At 43.9% G+C, this 24,224-nt stretch overlaps 3 protein-coding genes across 3 annotated transcripts in view; 2 read left to right on the top strand and 1 right to left on the bottom strand.

Moving 5' to 3' along the window:
* The window catches only part of FAM114A1 (family with sequence similarity 114 member A1), a 45,061-nt gene extending 43,932 nt beyond the window's left edge, over positions 1 to 1,129 (bottom strand). The window contains exon 1 of the mRNA XM_060247356.1: positions 702 to 1,129. Coding sequence (XP_060103339.1) covers positions 702 to 1,129 — 428 coding nt within the window. The remainder of the gene's footprint in view (positions 1 to 701) is intronic.
* LOC132576937 (toll-like receptor 1) lies at positions 722 to 22,519 on the top strand. Its single transcript, XM_060246253.1, is given in 5 exon segments — positions 722 to 939; positions 15,318 to 15,382; positions 19,996 to 21,903; positions 21,905 to 22,067; positions 22,070 to 22,519. Coding segments are annotated over 3 exon segments (2,379 nt in total). The 5' UTR covers positions 722 to 939; positions 15,318 to 15,382; positions 19,996 to 20,058; the 3' UTR covers positions 22,441 to 22,519.
* On the top strand, positions 6,897 to 9,366 carry LOC132576938 (toll-like receptor 6). The gene has a single exon (XM_060246254.1). The coding sequence runs from the start codon at positions 6,934 to 6,936 to the stop codon at positions 9,289 to 9,291; it is 2,358 nt and encodes a 785-aa protein (XP_060102237.1). The 5' UTR covers positions 6,897 to 6,933; the 3' UTR covers positions 9,292 to 9,366.
* Positions 22,520 to 24,224: the final 1,705 nt, after the last annotated feature.

Below are 24,224 nucleotides of genomic sequence, written 5' to 3'. Positions count from 1 at the left end.
GCCTCCCTCACAAGTTTAGAATTTTAACTTGCTGCATTCCAACAAAGTCTCCTGAGAAGAGACAAGAATGACCTACAAAAACATTTATTACATTCGTTTCAAAATGATTCTCATGCACCGATATCACTGGGTTCAGACTGGAGCAATTTGTCCAGGATTGCAATATTCCAGCGGACCGCCCAAATAAGAAACTTTTTTCGTGGCAGAAACTACACCTGGGAGCTGGGACCCTTTGGGAGCATAATTTTTGCTCACAAGACCCTGCAGCTTAGAGGTAACACTGGTTGTGACCAATGTTTCCTCTAAGCTGAGTTAGCGTGAGCTAGCTCGCAGATTTTTAGCCTCCAGCTCACACATTTTAGTCTTAGCTCAGGAAGGACGACCCCAGAGCACAATAATTTATGCACTAGCTCACAACTTTAATGCCAGTAGCTCACAAAGTAGAATTTTTTGCTCAAAAGACTCCGCAGCTTAGAGGGAACACTGATCTTTGTGACCCACTCCAATCTCTGTTTACATCAATACGCCTAAAGGGGAGGGAGGGAAGCAACAGGGTTTTGCTTTGACCCGGTTTTTAAGAAGTGTGGAGGGAAAACGAAGCTTCTGTTTGCGGGAAAGAGGGAGCTTTCCCCCTGAAGCGTCTCTCTCCCCCCTCAGGTCAGAAGCGCCAGAAAAAGGGGAACAAGAAGAAGCCACATTACCGCAGAGAGCAGCTGAGGCTGAGCCCGTCCCCTGGCCCCGGCGGCGGCTGCACTTTCCTCTTTCCGCCCGGCCACGTCGGCACAGGCTGGAGAGGCGGGAGGGAAGCGCCGAGAGGGGCGGGCCTCGCCGGTCGATGCCCGGCCCTTCTCCTCAGCCCTTGAAACTTATTCCCGCCCGCAGCAGCAGCAGGTCCTCCAGCTGTGCCCGCTACGATGATGTCGGCCTCGCCTTCGCCTCGTGAGTGTTGATGGCAAACTTGGGCGAGAAGAGGGGGAAAAGGCGGGAAGCGCAAAAAAGGCCTTCGGGGCCCTTCTCCCCCACTCGCGGGAAAGAGGAGCAGGAGGCGGCGCTCCGCGTCACTGCTGATGGTTTTTCTGCGGGGCTGCGTCCCTGCCCACCCACAAATGACCTCTAGTCCCTGCAGCATATAGCAGGGGTGGCCAACGGTCGCTCTCCAGGTGTTTTTTTGCCTACAACTCCCATCAGCCCCAGCCAGCATGACCAATGGCTGGGGCTGATGGGAGTTGTAGGCAAAAAAAAAACATCTGGAGCGCGACGGTTGGCCACCCATGGTATATAGGGTTGCCAAGTCCAATTCAATATATATCTGGGGAGTTTGGGGGTAGGGCCAGGAAACTTTGGGGGTGGGGCCAGGAGCAAGGGTGTGACAAGCATCATTGAACTCCAAAGGGAGTTCTGGCCATCACATTGAAAGGGACCGCAAACCTTTTAAATGCCTTCCCTCCATTGGAAATAATGAAGGATAGGGGCACCTTCTTTTGAGGGTAATAGAATTGGACCCTCTAGTCCAATCTTTTTGAAAGTTGGGAGGGTGTTTTGAGGAGAGGCACCGGATGTTATACTGAAAATATGGTGCCTCTATCTCAAAACACAACACGCCCCCCCAGCGCCCCAGATAGCTGCAGATTAATTCTCCGTTATACCCTATGGGAATTGGTCTCCATAGGCAATAATGGAGTGCCCAGTAGACATTTCCCTCATGCCCCCCGCTTTCTGATGACCGTGAAGTGGGGGGAGAGCCTCCAAACCGGGGGATTCCCTGCCCCCACCTGGGGATTGGCAACCCTAATTGGGAAATATCTGGAAGTTTTGGAGATGGAGCTTGAGGAGGGTGAGGTATGGGAGGGGAGGGACTTTGCTTTCTTTTGTTCTCCACCTGGGGTAGCCAAACTTGCGTAAGGTAAGGGCCACATAGTATAAACATCCGATGTTTGAGAGCTACAAGACGTGAACATTAGATGTTTGAGAACAGGAAGGAAGGAAGGAAAATAGATTGGGGGAGAGAGAGAGAGGTGGAAAGAAAGCAACTTTTACTTCAAATGCATTCTCCAAGCCTTTGGCTGGCTTGGTTTAGAGAAGTGATTTAAAGAGAGAAATGCCCTTTCCAAATTGGCTGATGGAGTAGTGAGGGCTTCAAGAGCCACACAATATGTGTAAAAGAGCCACATGTACCTGCACACCTGAACTTTAGGTAAACCAGCTCATTTTCTCCTTTCCCCACTAATGCCCAGGCATCTCTTATGGAACATTTTGACTTTTTGGGATCAAAATGAGATACTGCACTTGCAAGTTTTTTAAGGTGTCAACTTCAGATTGTCTTAGGGCAGGGGTGTCAAATATCAGGCCCCCGGAGGACTTCTATCAGGCCCTCAAACAACTAGCTGTCATCTGCTTCCTTCTCCCTCTGTCTCGCTTCCTTCTGCATAATTCTGCTGGATTGGCCTTGGGTCAGCCATAGCTCTGGCAGAAGTTGTCCTTGAAAGGGCAGCTGCTGTGAGAGCCCTCTCAGCCCCACCCACCTCACAGTGTGTCTGTTGTGGGGGGAGAAGATATAGGACATTGTAAGCCACTCTGAGTCTCTGATTCAGAGAAAAGGGCGGGGTATAAATCTGCAATTCTTCTTCATAACAGTTTGCTTTGAAAGGCTTGCTCAATCACACAGGAGCTATAGAACAAAACCTCTTTCTCTCCATTGGCTGAGGCTCCTCCCTTGGGGAGGAAGCATGGGAGGCAGAGCTTGTTTTTCCAGACTCTCTCAATTGTACAGCAGAGCTACTGAGCCAAGGTTTCTTCCTTCTATTGGCTGAGGCTCCTTCTCCTCCTGGTTCTCTGGGGAAGGAAGGAAAGAGCCAGAGCTTCCTTTGTCCACTTCCCTGGATTCCCCGGGAGAAATACAAAGAAAGCACTTTTAAGACCAATGAGTGCTAACATTTTAAGAATGTTTTAAGTTTGTGTGTGTGTGTGTGTGTGTATATATATATATGTATGTATATATATACACACACACACACACACACAAATATTGTGTTTGTCTGTATCTTTTATAAAGTTTATATCTCTGCTATCTACTGTTAAATAGGTAAACTCATGGCCTGGCCCAACATGGACCGGCCCAGCAAGGTCTCATTTATGTCAGACCTGGCCCTCATAACAAATGAGTTTGACGCCCATGTCTTAGGGTCACCAGCTCTGGGTTGGGAAATATCTGGAGGTTCAGGGGTTGAGCCTGTGGAGGACAGGTTTGGGGAGGAACTTCAGTGGGGTATAGTGTCGTACAGGCCATCTTCCTAAGCAGCCATTTTATCTAGGGGAACTGATTTCTGTCACCTAGTGATCAGTTGTAATCCTAGGAGATCTCCCAACACCACCTGGAGCCCAGGAATCTTAGATTGTCTCCTGTACCTTCCTGAGACCAGATACTGAACAAAATTTCATTACAACCTAAGCATCTGTGCTCTAGTTCAGAAAAGTTTGTGCTGGAATAAAAAGGATCTTATAAGATAAGAAGGGGCCCAAAAATGTTGGAAAGAAAGAAAGAGCCCCAAAATGAAAGTAAAACAAACAGTTCATATGTTTGAAAACCTAGACACATTTAACTGGTTGGTGGACAGTTGTGTCGCATTTAGAAATAGTTCACAGTATGGCATAGCAAAGGATGCACCCAGCCTCACAAGAGGGAGGATACACCCAACTTTGCCTCTTGCAATGTTGGGAACAACACACTCTGCCTAGCTCTGTCTCCCTTCTCTTACATGTGTGATGCGTGGAACAAGTTTGAATTCAGTGGCACCTTTAAGACCAACACAATTTTATTCAAGGTATAAGCTTACATGTGCATGCACCCTTCTTCACATACAATGAAATGGAAATTACCAGTCCATACTGGTAGAGGGTGAGAGCAATAAATTAGCCTACAGCAGGGCTTTTTTTGTAACAGGAACTCCTTTGCATATTAGGCCACACACCCCTGATGTAGCCAATCTTCCTGGAGCTTACAGTAGGCCCTGTAGTAAGAGCCCTGTAAGGTTTGGCAACTGTGTGACACAGAGTGTTGGACAGGATGGGCCATTGGCCTGATCCAACATGGTTTCTCTTATGTTCTTATGTCTTGGAAGATTAGCTACATCAGGATGTGTGGCCTAATATGCAAAAGAGTTCCTGCTAGCAAAAAAGCCCTGGCATACAGCATAATGAAGGTGTTTAACAGATTCAAGGACCAAACGGGAATAACAAGCTTAGTTTATATGGTTATAATTTGTTTGGGTTTAATTCTGAGGGGGGAAACATAGTGAAGGAAATATGTCAGATGGAATGGACAAATGTGTGGAATTGTGGAATGCTGAGAATAATTAACTGAGAGAAAGGAAAGGTCTCCTGTGCAAACACCAGTCATTTCCGACTCTGGGGTGACGTTGCTTTCACAACGTTTCATGGCAGACTTTTTACAGGGTGGTTTCCCATTTCCTTCTCCAGTCTTTTACACTTTCCCCCCAGCAAGCTGGGTACTCATTTTACCGACCTTGGAAGGATGGAAGGCTGAGTCAACCTTGGGCCAGCTACCTGAATCCAGCTTCCGCTGGAATTGAACTCAGGTCATGAGCAGAGAGTTCAGACCACAGTACTGCGGTACTGCTGCTTTACCACTCTGCGCCACGGGGCCGTTAATTAACTGAGACCCTGCCATTATATTCCATCCATCTCCTCTCAAGTGTAGGGAATTCTGTTTGAAAAATCAATTGCTATATCTCAAACAGTTCGATGGATCACTGGATCAAATAATCATTGAGAGGCATTTAACAAGAAAGCAAAAAACATATTTATTACTACAGGGAAAGGGTACTGGGAGGTGAAAATAACAAACTCTAAGAACTACATCCTAACACACTGAAGAACACATGCTTAACAGAGGATACTTCCCCCTTCTCCTTGACCTCTCTGTCTGAACAAAGGAAGTCACCTGACTAACGGACCAAAGAGCTGCAATGACAGTGATAATTGAATGTAAACAGTAGAAAGAAAACTGGGCTGTACATTACTTCAGAGGTCCCCAACTTTGTTTCCCTTATAAATAGGGAGACTTCTGAACATCATATAGAGTACTTGGTGATCATCGTCTGAAAAGAAGAACCTGTCTATATTGTACATCGTAGCAATACAGCACCATGAAATGGTTTTTTAAAAAAAATTTAAAATTGTAATTATGTTTTATTGGTTTTTAACTTGTGAAAATGAATGCTGTAAGCCGCTCTGAGTCCGCTTGCGGAGAGAGCGAGATAGAAATTTAATGTAATTAAAATAGTAATAATAAAAACAAATAAACCAGTTTTCCCGCTTCTAGATTTTGATTGACAGCAGTCAGTATCTTCTTGCTGGGTCATGCAGACAATAGGGAATCGGGCACAGTGTTAACCCTATAATGACTGGAACTTTAGAGCATTGCAAAGAACATACAGAACAGATACATAATTCCAACATCAAGCACAGATGCAACCTTACAGCATCTTCTTCTTTGAAGCAATCACCTCACTTCAAAGAAGATGCCATAAAGTTACCTCCATGCTTGGTGATGACAGGGTCTTAGTTAATTACTCTCAGCATTCCACAATTAAAGATAAATCTGCCCAATCATTCCCTAGTTTTGACATATTTATTTCCGGGGGTGGAATTCTAGCAGGAGCTCCTTTGCATATTAGGCCACAACACCCCTGATGTAGCCAATCCTCCAAGAGCTTACAAGGCTCTTTTTGTAAGCTCTTGGAGGATTGGCTATATCAGGGGTCTCTGGCCTAATATGCAAAGGAGCTCCTGCTAGAATTCCACCCTTATTTATTTCCTTCAGTATGTTTTCTCCCAGAATGAAACTCAGACAAATGATAACCATATAAACTAGTTGTTCCTGTTTCGTGTTTGAATCTGTTAAACGTCTTTGTTATGCTGTATGCTAATTTACTGTTCTCACCCTCTATCTATACATATGGACTGGTAATTTCCATCATTGTATATGAAGAAGTGTGTGTGTGTGCACGAAAGCTTATACCTTTAATAAAACCTTGTTGGCCGTAAAGGTGCCACTGGACTTAAACTTTGTTCTGCTTCTTCAACATAGCTACTCACCTGTGTGTAATGTGTGTAAGTTTACTTCTCCTCAATCAGTGCCAAACTTACAAGCTGTTCAGCAAAATTAGAAAGGGAAATGCGTAGGACTTCCTCTAGTTATGATATACTGGTGCTGGCAGAAATTTGCATAGCCAGCCACACACACAGGAAGCCCAAGTGCAAAAGAGAAGTAAATGTTAAAAATTACACTGGGAAAGAGCAATCAGAAAGAAGTAAAAACCAACACTGTTGCTGAAATGTTATTTTAATCTACAGAGCTACTCATATCTCAAATAAGCAATCAGAAGCTTTTCTGGGCAAAGCCGCCCAAGCCGCTTCCAGCTTCTTCTTTTTTTTTTTAAATAACTGCCCAGAGTACTTGAGCACATGAGCGCTTGACTCGTTGGGGAAGTAAAAAAAGAGCAGTCCAACTTCTGAGACACTCTCCCCAGTCTGATCACGCCAAGCCGCCTTGCAGACGGAATAGGGCCACCTCGTGCTGGAGAGTGTGGAGGGTCCGGGACAGTTCTTTTTGAGCCAGCCTAATTTGGGACACCGCTGATCCACCCCAAAGTACCCATCTGTTATCAGCAGCTGAGCGGCCTCCCATCCAAGTACTAACCAGAACTAACCCTTCAATCTTCCAAGTTCTTACAAAATCAGGCTACCTGGTACCAAAATATGCTATGGTCCCTTCCTGTATCCGGAAAAACTGTTTCTGAAAAGGTGAATGCTACTATATAAACTTCTAATGCAACTTCTATTTACAGGGCGGTGGCTGATACAGAGAGATGAAAGTCATCGCTAAGTTTATTTGAAGAAAGCTCATGCATTATGGCTAAAGCAAGAAGCCCAGTTACTAGGAACTCCTGTACTGTTTTCTTCTTAATAATAGCCATCTGGAATAATACTCAGCCATCAGAGGAAACTGGATCGTCTGCCATCCTTTCGAACCATTTTCTTAATAAAGTTCCTAAGAACCTTCCAGCAGAGACAACAGTGCTGGATTTATCACAGAATAATATCTCTGAACTGCAGATTTCAGATTTCAGTTCTATTTTGAGACTGCAGGTCTTAAACTTGTCTCGTAATGTCATCCGTGAGCTTGACTTCAGTGTCTTCCAATACAATGGAAACTTGGAACACCTGGATTTATCACACAACAGGTTACAGACCCTTTCCTGTCATGCTATGCTAAGTCTCCTGCGTCTGGATCTCACTTACAATAGTTATACAGACATGCCCATATGCTCCAAGACTGACATGCCAAAACTACAGTATCTTGGTCTCAGTGCTAAAAGGCTGCAGGGATCAGATCTCAGTGCACTTGGTCATTTACAACTGGATACTCTCTTCCTGAGTCTAGAAGACCTCTCCGAATACAAAGCTGCAAGTATTACAGTGTTCAACATAAAGACCATCCAAATTGTATTCCACCCCCGTAGAGATTTCCATATTCTCACAGATCTAGAACTCAGCGGTACAGAAAGTTTAGAACTGTTCAACATCCATGATGAGCAAGTCAGCGAGTTAAGAATGTTCCTGCTGAAACTCAGTAGAAGTGGAAGATTACTAAACCTGACACTGAACAAAATGCAGAGTTCCTGGGAGGATTTCATCGACGTTCTGCAGGCCGCATGGGGAACAACTGTTGAACATTTAGTTATCTCTAATGCTGCTTGGATGGATGCCACTAATAAAAACAATTTTAATCATACCAAAACATCTCTTAAATCATTAGAAATTAAAGACACTGTAATTGTTACCATTAAAGCTGATCCCCAGTACATGTATAGGATATTTTCAGAGATGAACATCACAGCCTTGACCATTTCTGGTGCAAAGCTGATACACATGCTTTGCCCTTCCAAACCGAGTCATTTCACTTACCTGTGTTTTTCTTATAATACTTTAACAGATACAGTTTTCGAAAACTGCAATAATTTGACACTCCTTGAAACACTTATTCTGTCAGGAAATCAGCTTACACGTCTAATGAAAATGAGTTTAATGGCTCGTCACATGAAGTCTCTGAAACATTTGGACCTGAGCCACAATTTATTGCAACATGAAGTCCATGAGAAAAGGTGCCAATGGGGTGAAAATCTGGTTGAACTGAATTTGTCATCCAACGTGTTGTCCGATTCGGTCTTCCACTGTTTGCCAGTCAACATCCAAAAGCTTGATCTACAGAACAATCAAATTTCAAGTATCCCTAACATGGCTGTTGAACTCAGAGCTCTGCAAGAGCTGAATTTGGCTTCCAATAGGTTAACTGATCTGCCTGGATGTGGTCAGTTTAGGAGTCTGAGATTACTGAATACAGAAACGAATTCAATATTCACACCTACTTCCCAGTTCTACCAGACCTGTCAGAGCATTAGAGAAGTAAAAGCAGAGCACAATCCCTTCATGTGTTCCTGTGAAATAAGAGAATTCATTGATATTAGAAAACAAGGATTGGTGGTATTGGTTGGCTGGCCAGAGTCTTATCTATGTGAATACCCAGAAGACATACGAGGACTCCAGTTACAGGATTTTCATGTTTCTGAACTAGTCTGCAATACAACACTTTTGGTTGCCGTAGTTCTAGTTATTACAGTGGTCCTGGCAGCTATCATTTCCTTCTTATGCATCTATCTGGACATCCCTTGGTATTTGAAGATGATGTGGCAGTGGACTCAAGTGAAACACAGGATTTGGAAAAATAATCCTGAAGAAGTTTTTGATAATATGGAATTCCATGCCTTTATCTCATACAGTAAGCATGATTCTGACTGGGTGAAGAACGTCTTGATTCCAAACCTGGAGAAGGAGGATGGCTCCATCCGGATCTGCCAACATGAAAGGAACTTCATTGCAGGCAAGAGCATTGTGGAGAATATCATCGACTGCATTGAGAAAAGTTACAGGTCCATCTTTGTGTTGTCTCCCAATTTTGTGCAGAGCGAGTGGTGTCATTATGAGCTCTACTTTGCCCATCACAAGCTATTCCAAGAAAACAACAACAGTTTAATCCTCCTCTTGCTGGAACCGATCCCACCCTACATCATCCCTGCAAAGTATTACAAACTGAAAGCTCTCATGGCCAAGAGGACCTACTTGGAATGGCCGACGGAGAAGAGCAAGCAGGGACTTTTCTGGGCAAATCTTAGGGCAGCTATTCATATTAGGCTTCCAGAAAATGAATAAGTCTTTTTTATGAAAGTTCTTTTTCTAATTTCTATGAAATGAAATTCCGATTAAAACAGGAAAAAGTCATATATACATTTAACAGGTTTTTTTACATTCTCTTAAATTAAACTTTTAAATATGATATACAAGGGCAGTCAAATATTCACAAAATACTTAACCCTTTAAATCCCCCTCCCCCCAGACAAAAACCCATATAACACATCTATACCATTATCCTAAGATCAAATTCAGGCCGGCAAAGTTCAAAAGGTAGATACAACGACAACACAATATGATCAAAATAAAAGGCTGCATAATAAGCTCCCTACACAGAAAATACACACTGATAGAGTTCAAAAGAGCTCATTTTATAGAATGCACAGAGTGAACTAACTTCCCAGAAAAGGAAGGTGAAGGGGAAAGGGGTAAAACAAACAAAAGAAACCAACCTCAAATGGACTAACCAGCATGCTAAGATCATATTTCAGGACTCAGGTACTTGACAGCCTTACTACAGATTTTGCATGCAATCTCAAGAACAGAGACCTTGTACCTTTAAGCAAGATATCTGTCAGTGTCATATAGTTCAAATGAAGTTGTATGACATACAAAAGGCAGTGATCTGCCTTGGAGCTATATAGAGTCTTCAAGGTCTGATCCACATTTGTGACATGTTCTTTTTCCTGGCTGCATTCCCTACATACAGCCTTGTCGGTTGTAACATTTTTGAAATGACATACCTAGACTGTAGTCCTGGTAATGAGTTTGCAGTCTGGTATGGGTTCTCCTGGACCCTCCTTTTCATGTGTGGGCCCATCTTACCCTTTGGATCTGTCTGATAATGTCCACGAAAAGAAATCTATGATAGGAATATTGTGTTCACTGTTTTACTACCTGTTGTAATTAGTTGGTTGCCAGTTGCAAAGGGCGTGGAAATCATGGAAAAGACTATGTCACATCACATATTTATTGTTCTAGATGTTATTGGTGACACATTTGACAAGAGAAGATGCAAGTCAGCAGGGAGTTCAGTCCTCACTTAATGCCTAGCTATGCTCTATTTTTTGTACACTTGAGGATCAGGAAAGATCAGACAAAATTCCTCACAGTTCTGCCTGCAGTGTTCATGAAACTGACCACTCTAGTCCACCTAGGCTGGTAGTATCTAATGGTCAGTGGATGTCAAATTGTGATCACACTGCCCATTTCCTTCCATCTGTTCTCTTCTCATAATGAGCACCTTACCATCATCTCTCACAGTGATAAAGGTAAAGTCCCCTGTGCAAGCACCAGTCGTTTCTGACTCTGGGGTGATGTTGTATCACAACATTTTCACAGCAGACTTTTTTTGTTGTTGTTATGGGGTGGTTTGCCGGTTTGCCATTGCCTTGCCCAGTCATCTACACTTTACTCCCAGCAAGCTGGATACTCATTTTACTGACCTTGAAAGGATGGAAGACTGAGCCAACCTTGAGCTGGCTACCTGAACCGAGCTTCTGCCGGGATTGAACTCGGGTCATGAGCAGATCTTGGACAGCAGCATACCACTCTGTGCCATGGGGCTGCTGATGCTGTCAAATCAGTTTTGTTGCAGCGGCCAGAGCCAGTCAATGCATTAGAGGTGATTTCTCGTGGTACAGATCTTGATCATTAGGGTACACACAGGCAAAAATATACTTGGCTATCTTTGTGCCCAGTTAAGGCCCTCAAGGCAATCAACAGTTAAATAATTCTAAAATTAATTTTAGAAACAGTGCATATGTATAAAACCAACAATTTAAGATTTGGATTGTGGCATTTGTTGAAGGATTAAACTAGTTGTAACAAAGATGTAACTCATTGTTTAAAACGAATGATACATTTCTCAGTATTAAAAAATAAATTTTGTTTTCTTCTGTTGGTTAATTTATGGCTCCTTCAACCCAGTGTCCAGTGACGAAATTAAGTTCCCTTCTTTCGACCTGATTTTTCCAAGTGAATGTCTTCAGTATGTTAGGATCCATCAGTTCCTTAAGCATTTTGAACAGATGTGTCTTGGTCTTCTCACCTTCGGTGACAAGTGGAGAACCTTCTCCACAGACCTGGAAACTGAGGTTCCTCCAAGCAGATGTTTTTATTGCTTTTATACAAATGATACCATTTGATTGCATGTCCACCAAATAAAATTGTGAGAGATGTGTTCTCTCTGGTTTTATACAAAATAAAAGTAACTAAGACAGCACAATTGGGCATGATTTCTGTTTGCCGTAGAAAGCAGATCAAAATGGAAAAGGGCATGGTTGAAGAAAAGGGAGGGGCCAAATGGAAGGGGCGTGGTTGGAGAAAAGGGGGGCCATTTCAAAGGGGAAAGAGGGCCTGGTTATACTCCTTTTTCTAGGGCCCGCACATGGAAACTGACCTTGCCCCAGACCACATAGGGCTAGTCATGACCAAGTCCCCAGTGAAAACAAGGGAATAAATTAGACAGGACATCACTTAAGTTCCAGCTACTTTCAATTAAACTTGTAGCCTGATCCTATGCAGGTTTATGCAGAAAAAGTCCTATTAGGGTTGCCATGTCCTACTCAGGAAATATCTGGGGACTTTGGGGGTGGAGCCTGGAGACTTTGGGGTGGAGCCAGGAGCAATGTTGTGACAAGCATGATTGAACTCTGAAGGGAGTTCTGGCCATAACATTTAAAGGGACCACACTCCTTTTAAATGCTTTCCCTTCATGGGGAAAAAAATGGAGATGGAGACACCTTTTGGAACTCATAGAACATGACTCCTGCTCCAATCTTTTTGAAACGGGGGGGGGGGGAGATTAGTGGGTTGGGGAGAGGCATCATATGCTATGCTGAAAATTTAGTGCCTCTATCTCAACCCCCCAAGCCCAATTCCCATGGATTGATTCTCCATTATACCCTAAGGCAGGGGTGTCAAAGTCATTTGTTCTGAGGGCTTGATCAGACCTAAATTAGGCCTTGTCCTGCAGAGCCATACCATGTTGGGCCGAGCTATGTATGTGTTTCTATTTAAGATTAGGTAGCTGAGATATAAACTTTATAAAGGACCCAGACAAACAATTAAAGATTTTTTTTTAAAAAAACCCTTAAACTAAAACATGCTTAAAACATTAGCACTCGTTGGTCTTAAAGGTGCTTTCTTTTTATATATCCCATGGGATCCAAGGAACTGAGCAAAGGAAGCTCTGCCTCTTTCCTTCCTTCCCCAGGGAACCGGGAGGGGGAGGAGCCTCAGCCAATGGAGAACATAGAGGCTTTGCTCTGTAGCTCCTGTGCAATTGAGCAAGCCTGGCAAAGCAAGCTGTGATGCAGAAGGAAGCAAGAGAGAAGGAGAAGACAGCAGACAACAGCTAGTTGCTCGGGGGGCCTGATAGGAGCCCTCCGGGGGCCTGAATTGTCCCCTGGACTGCATGTTTGACACCCCTGCCCTAAGGGGACTGGTCTTTATTAGTATAATGGATCGCCCCATGGACATTCAACCCCCCCACCTTCTGGTAACCCTGAAGCAAGGAGAAGGACCTCCAAACCAGGGGATCCTTCACCCCTAACTGGGGATTGGCAACCCTATTGAGTTCATAGTGTGGGTGTTACATTCTAGTAAGTGTGTTTAGGATAGCTGCCTTTAGCAAAGTATCTGTTGTACTACTGGCTGCATGGAATTCCAAAGGGGCATTGCTTTGAGATAAACAGCTCTGGGTATTTTTGGTTCCTTTTGTTTCCTGTACTCCTAAACAAAACCCCTTGAAGTGCCTCTTGTTTTGAGCAGAAATACAGAACTAAGTGTTTTGAGGGTACAGATGGCAGGAGAAGGAAATGGAAAAAATGAGGCCTTGATTATTAAAATCCAGCGTTACACTGACAGGCCTATTACTGTGAAGAAAAAGAAACTGAAACTCAGGAAGTTTTCTTTTTTAAGCCAGTGAAAACAACTTCGACATGCTTGAAGCCAAAAAACAAAGACCAAGCCAGCATCAAATTATTTGGAGCGGGCAGGAGGAGGGCGGGCAGAGGAAGGGCTGTTTCTGTCTGGCCCTCCCACTACATACAACCAGGCCAGGAACAGCTCCTCATTCCCGTCAAGAACGGCTGAGCAGTCAGGTCAGCCGGTGGCCTGTTTCTTTTCTGTGCCTGGGTGTTTTGACTAGCCTGTGACTGAAGAGGAAGGCGCCCTTTCCCTCACAGCGGAGCAGGTAAAAAGATGAGAGGCAGTTTTTTCTTTGGTGCTTGTTTTCCCTTCAGAGGGCTTTTATTCCCCTTGCCAACTTCCTCCCAATATTTTCTTCCCCTTTCCCACATCTTCCAGTTAACAGTAGCAACTGTAGAACTTTCTGCATAATTCAGCATCTAGCCCCACCCACCTCACAGGGTGTCTGTTGTGGGGGAGGAAGATAAAGGAGATTGTGAGCCGCTCTGAGACTCTTCGGAGTGGGGGGCGGGATATAAATCCAATTTCTTCTTCTTCTTCTTACATGAAGAAACGTCCTGTTTCCTGCCTATTCTTCCCCCTTTTCTGCTGTTTTTGAATGTGCTTAATGTGTTTAAATTCAGATATATCAGCAAGTACTTACAGTATTTTGGAGAAGATAACTACAGCAATCAAGCTTTGTGGTGACAGTTTTTTTTTTAAATCTAAGGAGGAAGTACTGCCACTAGTTTCTTGTAAAACTACAGTTTATTGTTAGCTCAGGTAACCAAGTTCTGCTTTTGTGTGTTAGTTTCACAGAATCTTGTAATCTTGCCAAATGAACATATGAAGCTGCCTTATACTGAATCAGACCCTCAGTCCATCAAAGTCAATGTTGTCTACTCAGACTGGCAGCGGCTCTCCAGGGTCTCAAACTGAGGTTTTTATGCCTATTTGCCTGGACCCTTTTTTGTTGGAGATGCCGGGGTTGAACCTGGAACCTTCTGCTTACCAAGCAGATGCTCTACCACTGAGCCGCCCCTCCCCCAATACTTTCCTTGTTTCTTTAATCTGTGCTTGCTGTCTTTTCAAATCTACATTTGATTGGAAAGAAAACGATTTCACTGCTGGGGGAAATTCTAACTTGGCTTTTGAGCTAATAGTTGTGCAGTTGTCAAGGAAATCATTTTCTTTTGCTGTTGCTTTGGAAGGCATAAGGTTGGTGCCAAGATTTGCCTTTAGACATATGGGGGGACCTGGGGCTGAAACATTTATAAAATAAAGTTGCAAATGTCTTTGGCCAATGGTGCGCTTCCTTTATAGTGAACATGACTGCTATTGCTGATTGCGAAAAAATTGCATATACTTGCCCATCTTTTATGGCTGAACTCAGTATAAAGTCAGAGACACAGATGTCAGAAACTTCTTGCTAAACAGCTGAAACCTGGCAGAGGGAGGGTTAAAGCCAGTGCAAAGATGTAATGGCTGGGCTAGTGATGTCCCCTAAGATCCTCAGCCCCCAGGAACCCCCATTTGGCTCCCACCGCCCTATCAGCTGGCTTGGAGAAGACATTTCTCTCTTTAAATCATTTCACTAAGCCAAGCCAGCCAGCAACTTGGAGAATGCATTTAAAGTTAAAGTTGCTTTCTTTCCACCTCTGCCTCCCCCCATCTATTTGCTTTCTTTCCACTTTTCCTTCCTTCCTGTCTTGTCTTCCTGGCTCTTAAACATCTGACATTCATGACTTGTGGCTCTCAAACATCTGATGTTTATTCTGTGTGGCTCTTACGTTAAGTAAGTTTGGCCACCCCTGGTATAGAAGCTTCCATATGAACTGCATGCTATCTAGAGGAACATCCCTGTGTGGAAACTGCCCACATCTGTTGGAATAGTGTCATGATGGAGTTTGGTCCTCAGGCACTTGTCTCCTTTGCTGCCTCTGTTTCAGCTCAGCTAAACAGACTACACTTTTAGGGCTTGATGTTGGAAAAATAATTCCAGATGTTCAAGAACATAAGTGTGTCATGCTAGAATATTATCCTACCTGTTTCCTAGGAGCTTCATATAGGTCTACATACTGGTTTAGATCCAACAGCTCATTTTTATTAAGCGAGGAATTTTGTTCCACCAGCAGGGTTTGTGTTCCAAGGGCAATCTACTCTTCTGGAAGAAAACGACTAAATTTGTTCCTGTGCCCAGGTAATAAGATCTTGCTCTTGTTTACATTTTTAAAATCAACTTTTATTTTTTTTCCTGTCTTCCATACTGGGTAAATCAGGTCACAGTTTCATCCCTAGGTAGATCTGAAGTGTCTGTTTTAATAAATGATGGCATTTATACTTTTCATACAGATACCCAAATGGTCCAGTTTTCTGTAAATTAACCAAAAGAAAACAACAAATTAACCAAAAGAAAACAACAAAAAAAGTATAATAAGAACTGAATATGATGAAAGTCACTGAGAGAAACATAGTTAGTTAAAGGGGGAAAGAGGGATGTGAAGTGATTCTTACAACTCCTTCGAGCTTATACTATAGAATTTATTTATTTATTTTTCGTATTTATATCCCACCCTCTCTGCCGAAGCAGGCTCAGGGCGGCTAACAACATTGAATGTCAACAATAGTACAATAAAACCATAAAGCAGTAAAAACAATTACAATAAGATCAGTTAAAATTAAACAATTACAATTTAAAATATTAAAACAATTTTAAAACAGCAGTTTTGGTGCTAAGTTCCATACCATGATGTTGAGCAACTCTGTACTTTAGTTGAAGGCCATTCGAAATAATGTTGTTTTGTAGGCCTTGCGGAATTGGGCAAGATCCCGCAAGGCTCTAACATCATCTGGGAGTTGGTTCCACCAGTGGGGGGCAGCAATAGAGAAGGCTCGTTCTCTGGTAGCCTTCAATCTCGCTTTTCTTGGCCTGGGGATTTCTAATAGGTTTTGTGATCCAGATCTAAGTACCCTCAGGGGAATGTATGGGGAGAGACGGTCCCTAAGGTAGACAGGTCCTCGGCCATATAGGGCTTTAAAGGTAATAACCAGCACCTTGTAGCGAATCTGGAACACTATTGGCAGCCATTGCAGCCTCTGCAACCCCGGCTGTACATGATCCCGAATAGAGAGACCCAGTAACAGCCTGGCTGCAGCATTCTGCACCAGCTGCAGCTTCCGGATTCGAGACATGGGCAGCCTCATGTAGAGGGCATTACAGTAGTCTAGTCTCGAGGTGACTGTTGCATGAATCACTGTTGCTAAGTCGCTGTGCTCTAGGAAGGGTGCCAACTGTCGTGCCCGCCTAAGATGGAAAAAGGCAGATCTTGCAGTGGCTGATATCTGGGCCTCCATAGCAAATGTGGGCTCCAGTAGCACCCCCAAGCTCTTGACTTTAGGCACCGATATCAGTGGCGCCCCATCAAAGGCTGGTAGAGGGATTTCCCTTCCCAGGCCACCGTGACTCAGGCAAAGGACTTCTGTCTTCGTTGCATTCAGCTTCAGACAACTCAGCCTGAGCCACTCTACCATGGCTTGTAACGCCGGGGCCAATTTTTCTGGGGCGGAGGCAGGCTGGCCATCCATCAGCAGATAAAGCTGGGTGTCATCTGCGTACTGATGGCAACCCAGGCCAAACCTCCTGACAATCTGGGCAAGGGGGCGCATATAGATATTAAACATCGGGGAAAGCACCGCCCACTGAGGCACCCCACAATTAAGTGGATGCCTCTGGGATGATCATCCTCCGATCGCCACCCTGTGGAGAATCTGTGGAGTCTGAGATGCTGTGAGGTGTAAGCGATGATTTCCCCAGGCCCCTTGCCGGTTGGAAAGATTTTAAGAAGATGATGATGATGAATCTCAGAGCGGCTTAAATGTGGGAGGAAATTGTGGGAGGACTGCTTTTCCCCCCAAATAAACACCCTGTGAGGTAGGTGGGTCTGAGAGAAGTCTCCCAGAAGCTGCCCTTTGAAGGACAACTCTGTGGGAGCTATGGCTGACCCAAGGCCATTCCAGCAGGTGCAAGTGGAGGAGTGGGGAATCAAACCCGGTTCTCCCAGATAAGAGTCCGCACACTTAACCACTGCACCAAACTGGCTCTCAGTTTAACCATACCCCAAGCAGTTTCTGACTATTTTTTCTCCACGCTATAGCATCAAAAATACCAAATAAAAACCAATTTAGGAGCAACAAATCATTAAAAAACCCAACTGAACAGGCATTTTTAGCTATTAGTGCCTACTGAGGAAACATCTTTGCCTATTAGCTAAACTGAAGACTAGGGCAGTGATAATCAGTGGTTCAGGAGCTCCCTGTGACTCATAGACATGCCTGTGGGGCTCTGCTGAATACAGGGCCAGTGCATGGGAGTAGGCAAAGTAGGCAGTCACCTAGGGCGCCACCTGACCTAGGTGGCACCACTGGGTGCCCCCTCCCAGACGCATTGCTCTGGCTCCTGACCACTGTCACCTTGTCTTCTCCCATCATCAAACTGCCCTCAACAAAACCAAGCCCCCTCTCCCCAATATGCGACTTGGTCTCCCACCTCATCCTATCCCGCCACTCTCTTTCCTGGTGTGGCCAGCAAGCACTTATTCTCACAATTTTTTAAATAACATATCACATTTTTAAAAAAAAAATAAATTAAAAATAAGTAAATTAAAAATGTGAAAAGTTTCAGGTTTGGAGCTCTTCATTTTCCCTATATTTTTTAACAATGGGGGGGGGGGGGGCGCTAGTGGGTGATTCACCTAGGGCGCCAGAAAGCTTAGCACCGGCCCTGGCTGAATATGACACCCACCTCATGTTTCAGAATAGTAGGCAGGTCCCTGGCTAGAGGGGGTAGGTAATTTAGTTGCCAGGTAGTTTCCACTTTGAAACAGCTGCCCCTGGAAGAATGGGTAAGCTGAAAGCTTTCCTGAGGTGCAGGCCTCATTCCAGAGATGGAAGTAAATGTGGCTATCTAGGTCGACAGTAATAATTGCAGATGTAGAATTGTAGGGATAATAAATGCTCAGGCAGGTTTGCACTCCAGAATCTTATAAGAAGAGACCTATTGGATCAGACCAGTGGTAAATCTAGCCCGACATTCTGTCTCACACAGTGGCCAATCAGTTTGGAGTGCCAACAGCAGGGCACAGAGGTCAAGGCCTTCCCTTGATGTTGCCTCCTGACCCTGGTATTCAGAGGTTTACTGCCTCCGGATGTGGAGACTCCCTTTAGTTATCATGGCTAGTAGCCACTTAATAGACTTATTTCACCATGAATCTGTCTAATCGTCTCTCTAGAAGAAGAAGAAGAAGAAGATATTGGATTTATATCCCGCCCTTCACTCCAAAGTGTCTCAGAGCGGCTCACAATCTCCTTTACCTTCCTCCCCCACAACAGACACCCTGTGAGGTGGGTGGGGCTGGAGAGGGCTCTCACAGCAGCTGCCCTTTCAAGGGCAACCTCTGCCAGAGCTATGGCTGACCCAAGGCCATTCCAGCAGGTGCAAGTGGAGGAGTGGGGAATCAAACCCGGTTCTCCCAGATAAGAGTCCGCACACTTAACCACTACACCAAACTGGCTCTCCTAGTAGTAGCTTGAATAGCCCAGGTTGGCCTGGGATCATCTGAGCTTGGGAGCTAAGCAGCATTGACCATGGTCAGTAATTGGATGGGAGACTACCAAGGAAGACTCGGGTTCCTATACAGGGGAATGTAATGGCAAACCACCTCTGCTCATCTCTTGCTTGGAGTGCCCAGTAGCAGGACTGGATCTACATGTGGGTTTTTTTTGGGGGGGGGGGAATTAAAAAATGAAGCCCCCTTATTCAGTCTTATGGGCCCATAGAATAGAATGGACTCCGTACCCAATTTGGTGCGTCCCCCCCCTCCGTCAGTGCCCAGGGCAAGTGCCCCCTCTGCTCCCCCCAGATCTGGCCCTGCCCAGTGGATGAGATCACCATGAGTCAGTTGAGATTTGATGACTTATTGGAAAGGACTGGGGGGAGAGGCAGACTGCAGGAAACATTTGCAGTAGGGATGGGCATAAAACACGAAAATGGTGGTTCGTTTCATTTCATGGTTTATTGGTTCACCTGATTTCATGGTTCAATTGGGTTCATTTTTTAAATTTCCCTAACAATTAATAGTTCGTTGTTCAGTTTGGGAAGGTATGGAATGGCCTCCAAGAGGGTTAGAAAACATAGGCATGCTGCAACATACCCAGTGCGATGATGTCACCTGGAAATGACGTTATTGTTCTGGGCGCATCACTGGGAGGACATTCTATCACTTGGGGAAAAGCTCTATGATAGCCATAGAGTTCTTCCCCAAGTGATAGAGCATCCCCTTGGCTACGGGCCCAGCACGATAACGTCACTTTTGGGTGATGACATCATGCCAGGCACATTGCAGCGCGCAAGGAGGATCCCCTGCTGATAATGACAAAAGTTGCCAAAAACTCATTTTTATTTCGTGCACAGCACTATTTGCCAAACTGATTCATAACAAACTAAGAATTGGCCATCTTTACCACAAATTGTAGTCCGGTTCGTGTCCTTGCCTAATCTGCAACCATCGTTGCCTTCTTCCGATGTCTCACAGAATCCAAGCCAAAGATCTTAAACTCCATGAACCATATGTGCAATGTACAATCTTTTATTTTCTATATATGCCTAATAGATACTTAACTCAGTTCTTCTCCTAAATACTTGAAGTGTCTTTCATTCTAATTCAAATGTCATTAAAATAAAAGAATAAAAGGCATTTTGTATAGGTATTATTTCTGTTACTGTCCTTAATATTTAGATGTGCATTCGTTTTACAGGACTGACTGGCTGATAAAGACAACCAAGAACTCCGATAAGCCCTTTTAAAGACTTATTAGCCAATGGCAGAGCCAAGAAGCTTTAGAACCAATAATTTCCTCTGTGTTTGTATCTTCACAATATCCCTTCACCATACAGTGCTTCCTTCTGAAAAAAACAGATATACAAGAGACTGTTCAAAGAGGTTGCTAGATGCTGTTCCTAAAAATATCCCAGCAGAAACAGTGGAGTTGGATTTGTCACAAAACAGTATCTCAGAACTGAAAACCTCTGATTTTAATTACCTTTCCGGACTACGCATACTAAAGCTGGCTCATAATTTTATCAGAGACCTCGATTTCAGCATCTTCCAGTACAACAAGAATTTAGAATACTTAGATTTATCCCATAACAAATTGTGGTCTGTTTCATGCCATCCTAGTACACGCCTCAGTCACTTAAATCTCTCTTACAACAGCAACCTATCCATGGCCATGTTGTCTGAATTTGGCAAAATGTCAAAGCTGGAATCTCTCGCCCTTAGCGCTAAAAGAATACAGAAGTCAGATTCCAGTGTTCTTGCTCGCTTACAACTGGATACTCTGTTCTTGGATCTGAAAGACCTTTCTGAATATGAAGCTGAAAATTTACTAGCATTCAACGCAACGAACCTTCAGGTCACTCTCCCCCCAAATGAATTCCATATTGTCTTGAATCTAGACCTCACTACTACAATACGATTAGAACTATCAGATATGCAAGACAGTCATGTCACTGACTTGAACGCCCTTTTGCGTAAACTCAACAAAAATGTAAGGCTGCGAAATTTAACGCTGAGTCATATGAAAACAACCTTGATTAATTTTGTTTCTCTTGTTCAGAACGTTCGGAATACCACCATTGAGCATTTCAATGTATATCACCTCGGAATTTCACAGTTAGCGCAATATTTTAAAGTTCCTGATTACGCTAAAACTTCACTAAGATCTTTCACAATTAAAAATGTAAAGATCGAGGAACACTTATTTCGCCAAGCCAGTATATACAGATTATTTGCAGAGATGAACATTTCAGCCTTTACTCTTTCCAATGCAAATGCAGTGCATATGCTTTGCCCATTGAAGCCCAGTCATTTTACCTATTTAAGTTTTGCTCATAATTCTATAACAGACTCGCTTTTTGAAGGGTGCAATACCCTAAATCTTCTCGAAAAACTTGTTCTACAAGTGAATCAATTTAAAGAATTTACCAAAGTGAGTTTAATGACCAGCCACATGAAGTCTCTGAAATATCTGGACATGAGCCACAATTTATTGCAACATGAAGTCCATGAGAAGGGGTGCCACTGGGGTGAAAATCTGGTTGAACTGAATTTGTCATCCAACCTGTTGTCCGATTCGGTCTTCCACTGTTTGCCAGTCAACATCCAAAAGCTTGATCTACAGAACAATCAAATTTCAAGTATCCCCAACATGGCTGTTGAACTCAGAGCTCTGCAAGAGCTGAATTTGGCTTCCAATAGGTTAACTGATCTGCCTGGATGTGGTCAGTTTAGGAGTCTGAGATTACTGAATACAGAAATGAATTCAATCATCACACCCTCTTCCCAGTTCTACCAGGCCTGTCAAAACATTATGGAAGTAAAAGCAGAGCACAATCCCTTCATGTGCTCCTGTGAAATAAGAGAATTCATTGATCTTCAAAAACAAGGATTGGTGGTATTGTTTGGCTGGCCAGGGTCTTATCTATGTGCATACCCAGAAGATGTACGAGGAATCCAGTTACAGAATTTTCATGTCTCTGAACTTGACTGCAACACAACACTTTTGGTTGCCGTAGTTCTAGTTATTACAGTGGTCTTGGCAGCTATCATTTCCTTCTTATGCATCTATCTGGACATCCCTTGGTATTTGAAGATGTCGTGGCAGTGACTCAAGTGAAACACAGATTTGGAAAAATAATCCTGAAGAAGTTTTTGATAATATGGAATTCCATGCCTTTATCTCGTACAGTGAGCATGATTCTCACTGGGTGAAGAACGTCTTGATTCCAAACCTGGAGAAGGAGGATGGCTCCATCCGGATCTGCCAACATGAAGGAACTTCATTGCAGGCAAGAGCATTGTGGAGAATATCATCGACTGCATTGAGAAAAGTTACAGGTCCATCTTTGTGTTGTCTCCCAATTTTGTGCAGAGCGAGTGGTGTCATTATGAGCTCTACTTTGCCCATCACAAGCTATTCCAAGAAAACAACAACAGTTTAATCCTCCTCTTGCTGGAACCGATCCCACCCTACATCATCCCTGCAAAGTATTACAAACTGAAAGCTCTCATGGCCAAGAGGACCTACTTGGAATGGCCGACGGAGAAGAGCAAGCAGGGACTTTTCTGGACAAATCTTAGGGCAGCTATTAATGTTAAACTGTATTCATCTAGCATAGAAATAGCTGAGTTGCAGATATAAAGTCAATTTTCAACTGAAAAATTCTATTAAGTAACATAAGGATTTTTTATTACAAAGGAATAAAAGCATTTAAATAGCATGGAATGTTGGAGCATTCGTTACAAAACATTTTCTGTGCAAATTAATGGATGCCCTCAAGTTCTAGTGTTTTGGGAGAGGGAGAAACATTTCTCTTTGTCAACCCTTTCCACCCCATGCATAATTTTTTTCTTTTCAGCCCATGCATAATTTTATAAACCTCTATCACGTCCCCCCGCCCCCGCCTTTGTCATCTCTTTTCTAAACTGAAAAGTCCCAGACCAGGGTGGCCAAACTCCGGCTCAGGAGCCACATGTGACTCTTGCACTCATATTGTGTGGCTCTCAAACAACCCCCCCCCCCAATCAGCTGGTTTGGAGAAGGCATTTGTCTATTTAAATCACTTATCCAAGTCAAGCTAGCTGGCAGCTTGCAGAATGCATTTGAAGTTAAAGCTGCTTTCCCCCCCCCCCCTCCCCTATCTTCCTTCCTTCCTTCCTTCCTTCATTCCTATGTCTGATGTTCATGTCTTGCAGTTCTCAAACACATGACTTTTATTCTATGTGGTATCATGAACTGAGGCTTAGTGCGGCCTAGAGGGCAGAGAGAAGCCTGTTTAGGAATGGCAGTTTTGGAGGGAAAACTAGCCTAGAGGGGGTGGGAGTAAAACTCTATGGTACGAAATTTCCTCCCAAATTGCTAGAGCGTCCGAGAAAACGATAGAGTTTTTCCAGATGCTCCTAGAGCAGCTGGCACATGATGTCACTGGCACTATGACATCATTTCTGAGTGACGTCAAACCCCCACCAGAGGCTGAGGGGGACCTGGCAACCTTACTGTTGCACTAAAACAGTCTTTTGTTGTTCAGTTGCACAGTTGAGTCCAACTCTCTGCGACCTCATGGACAAAGTCACGCCAGGCCCTCCTGTCTTTCACCATCCTCCAAAGTCTGCTCAAATGCGTGTTAGTTACATCAGTAACGCTGTCTAGCCATCTCATCTTTTGCTGTTCCCAAACCTGTCTTCCCAATGGGGACCCAAAGCAGCTCACCATTCTCCTGTCCTTGGGGTTGCCAGGTCTGGCTTGGGAGGTACCTGGAGACTTTGGGGCAGATCCAAGAGAGGGCGGGATTTGGGGAGGGGAGGGGCCTCCACATGGTACGTATGCCCTAGAGTCCACCCTTCAAAGCAGCCATTTTCTCCAGGGGAGATGATCTCTGCCAGCTGGAGATCAGTTGGAAAAGCGGGAGATCTCCAGGCCACACTTGGAGGCTGGCAACCCTACCTCTCCTCCATTTACAACAACCCTGCACAGTAAGTTAAACTGAGAATGTGTGTCTAGGCCAAGAGCATCCAGCAAATTTCTATGGCAAGGTGGGGATTCATCTATTTCGTGTAAATGTTTTAACACCTGGATGTTCTGTGCTTTGGTCAGGCATGCTGCATTTTAACAACTGCATGGTGTGCATTGTACAAACTTAAACCACTGATGAAGCCTCACAGCTGAAACAAGTTTAGTGTACCTGTACTTGATAGTAATAATGGACCCAGTCATAGGAAGGATGCTTGTAAATCTGTGGCATCCCCATGTGTTTAAGTGTAACTTTACAAAAGATGTTTGGCACTTGGGGAAGGTACCTACCAATATGTATCTACACCAGATACACAGTTTTTAATGTTTACAATTTGCTTAAAGATTCTTCTTTAATATAATTTTTTTGGGGGAGGGTGGAATTGACCTTGATATTTCGACATACAATGTTTTTT

This window comes from Heteronotia binoei, chromosome 9 (genome assembly GCF_032191835.1).
Source record: "Heteronotia binoei isolate CCM8104 ecotype False Entrance Well chromosome 9, APGP_CSIRO_Hbin_v1, whole genome shotgun sequence".
In the NCBI taxonomy this organism is placed as follows: Eukaryota; Metazoa; Chordata; class Lepidosauria; order Squamata; family Gekkonidae; genus Heteronotia; species Heteronotia binoei.
The sequence above is the reverse complement of the archived record's forward strand: the minus strand, read 5'-3'. Positions and strand labels throughout refer to the sequence as shown.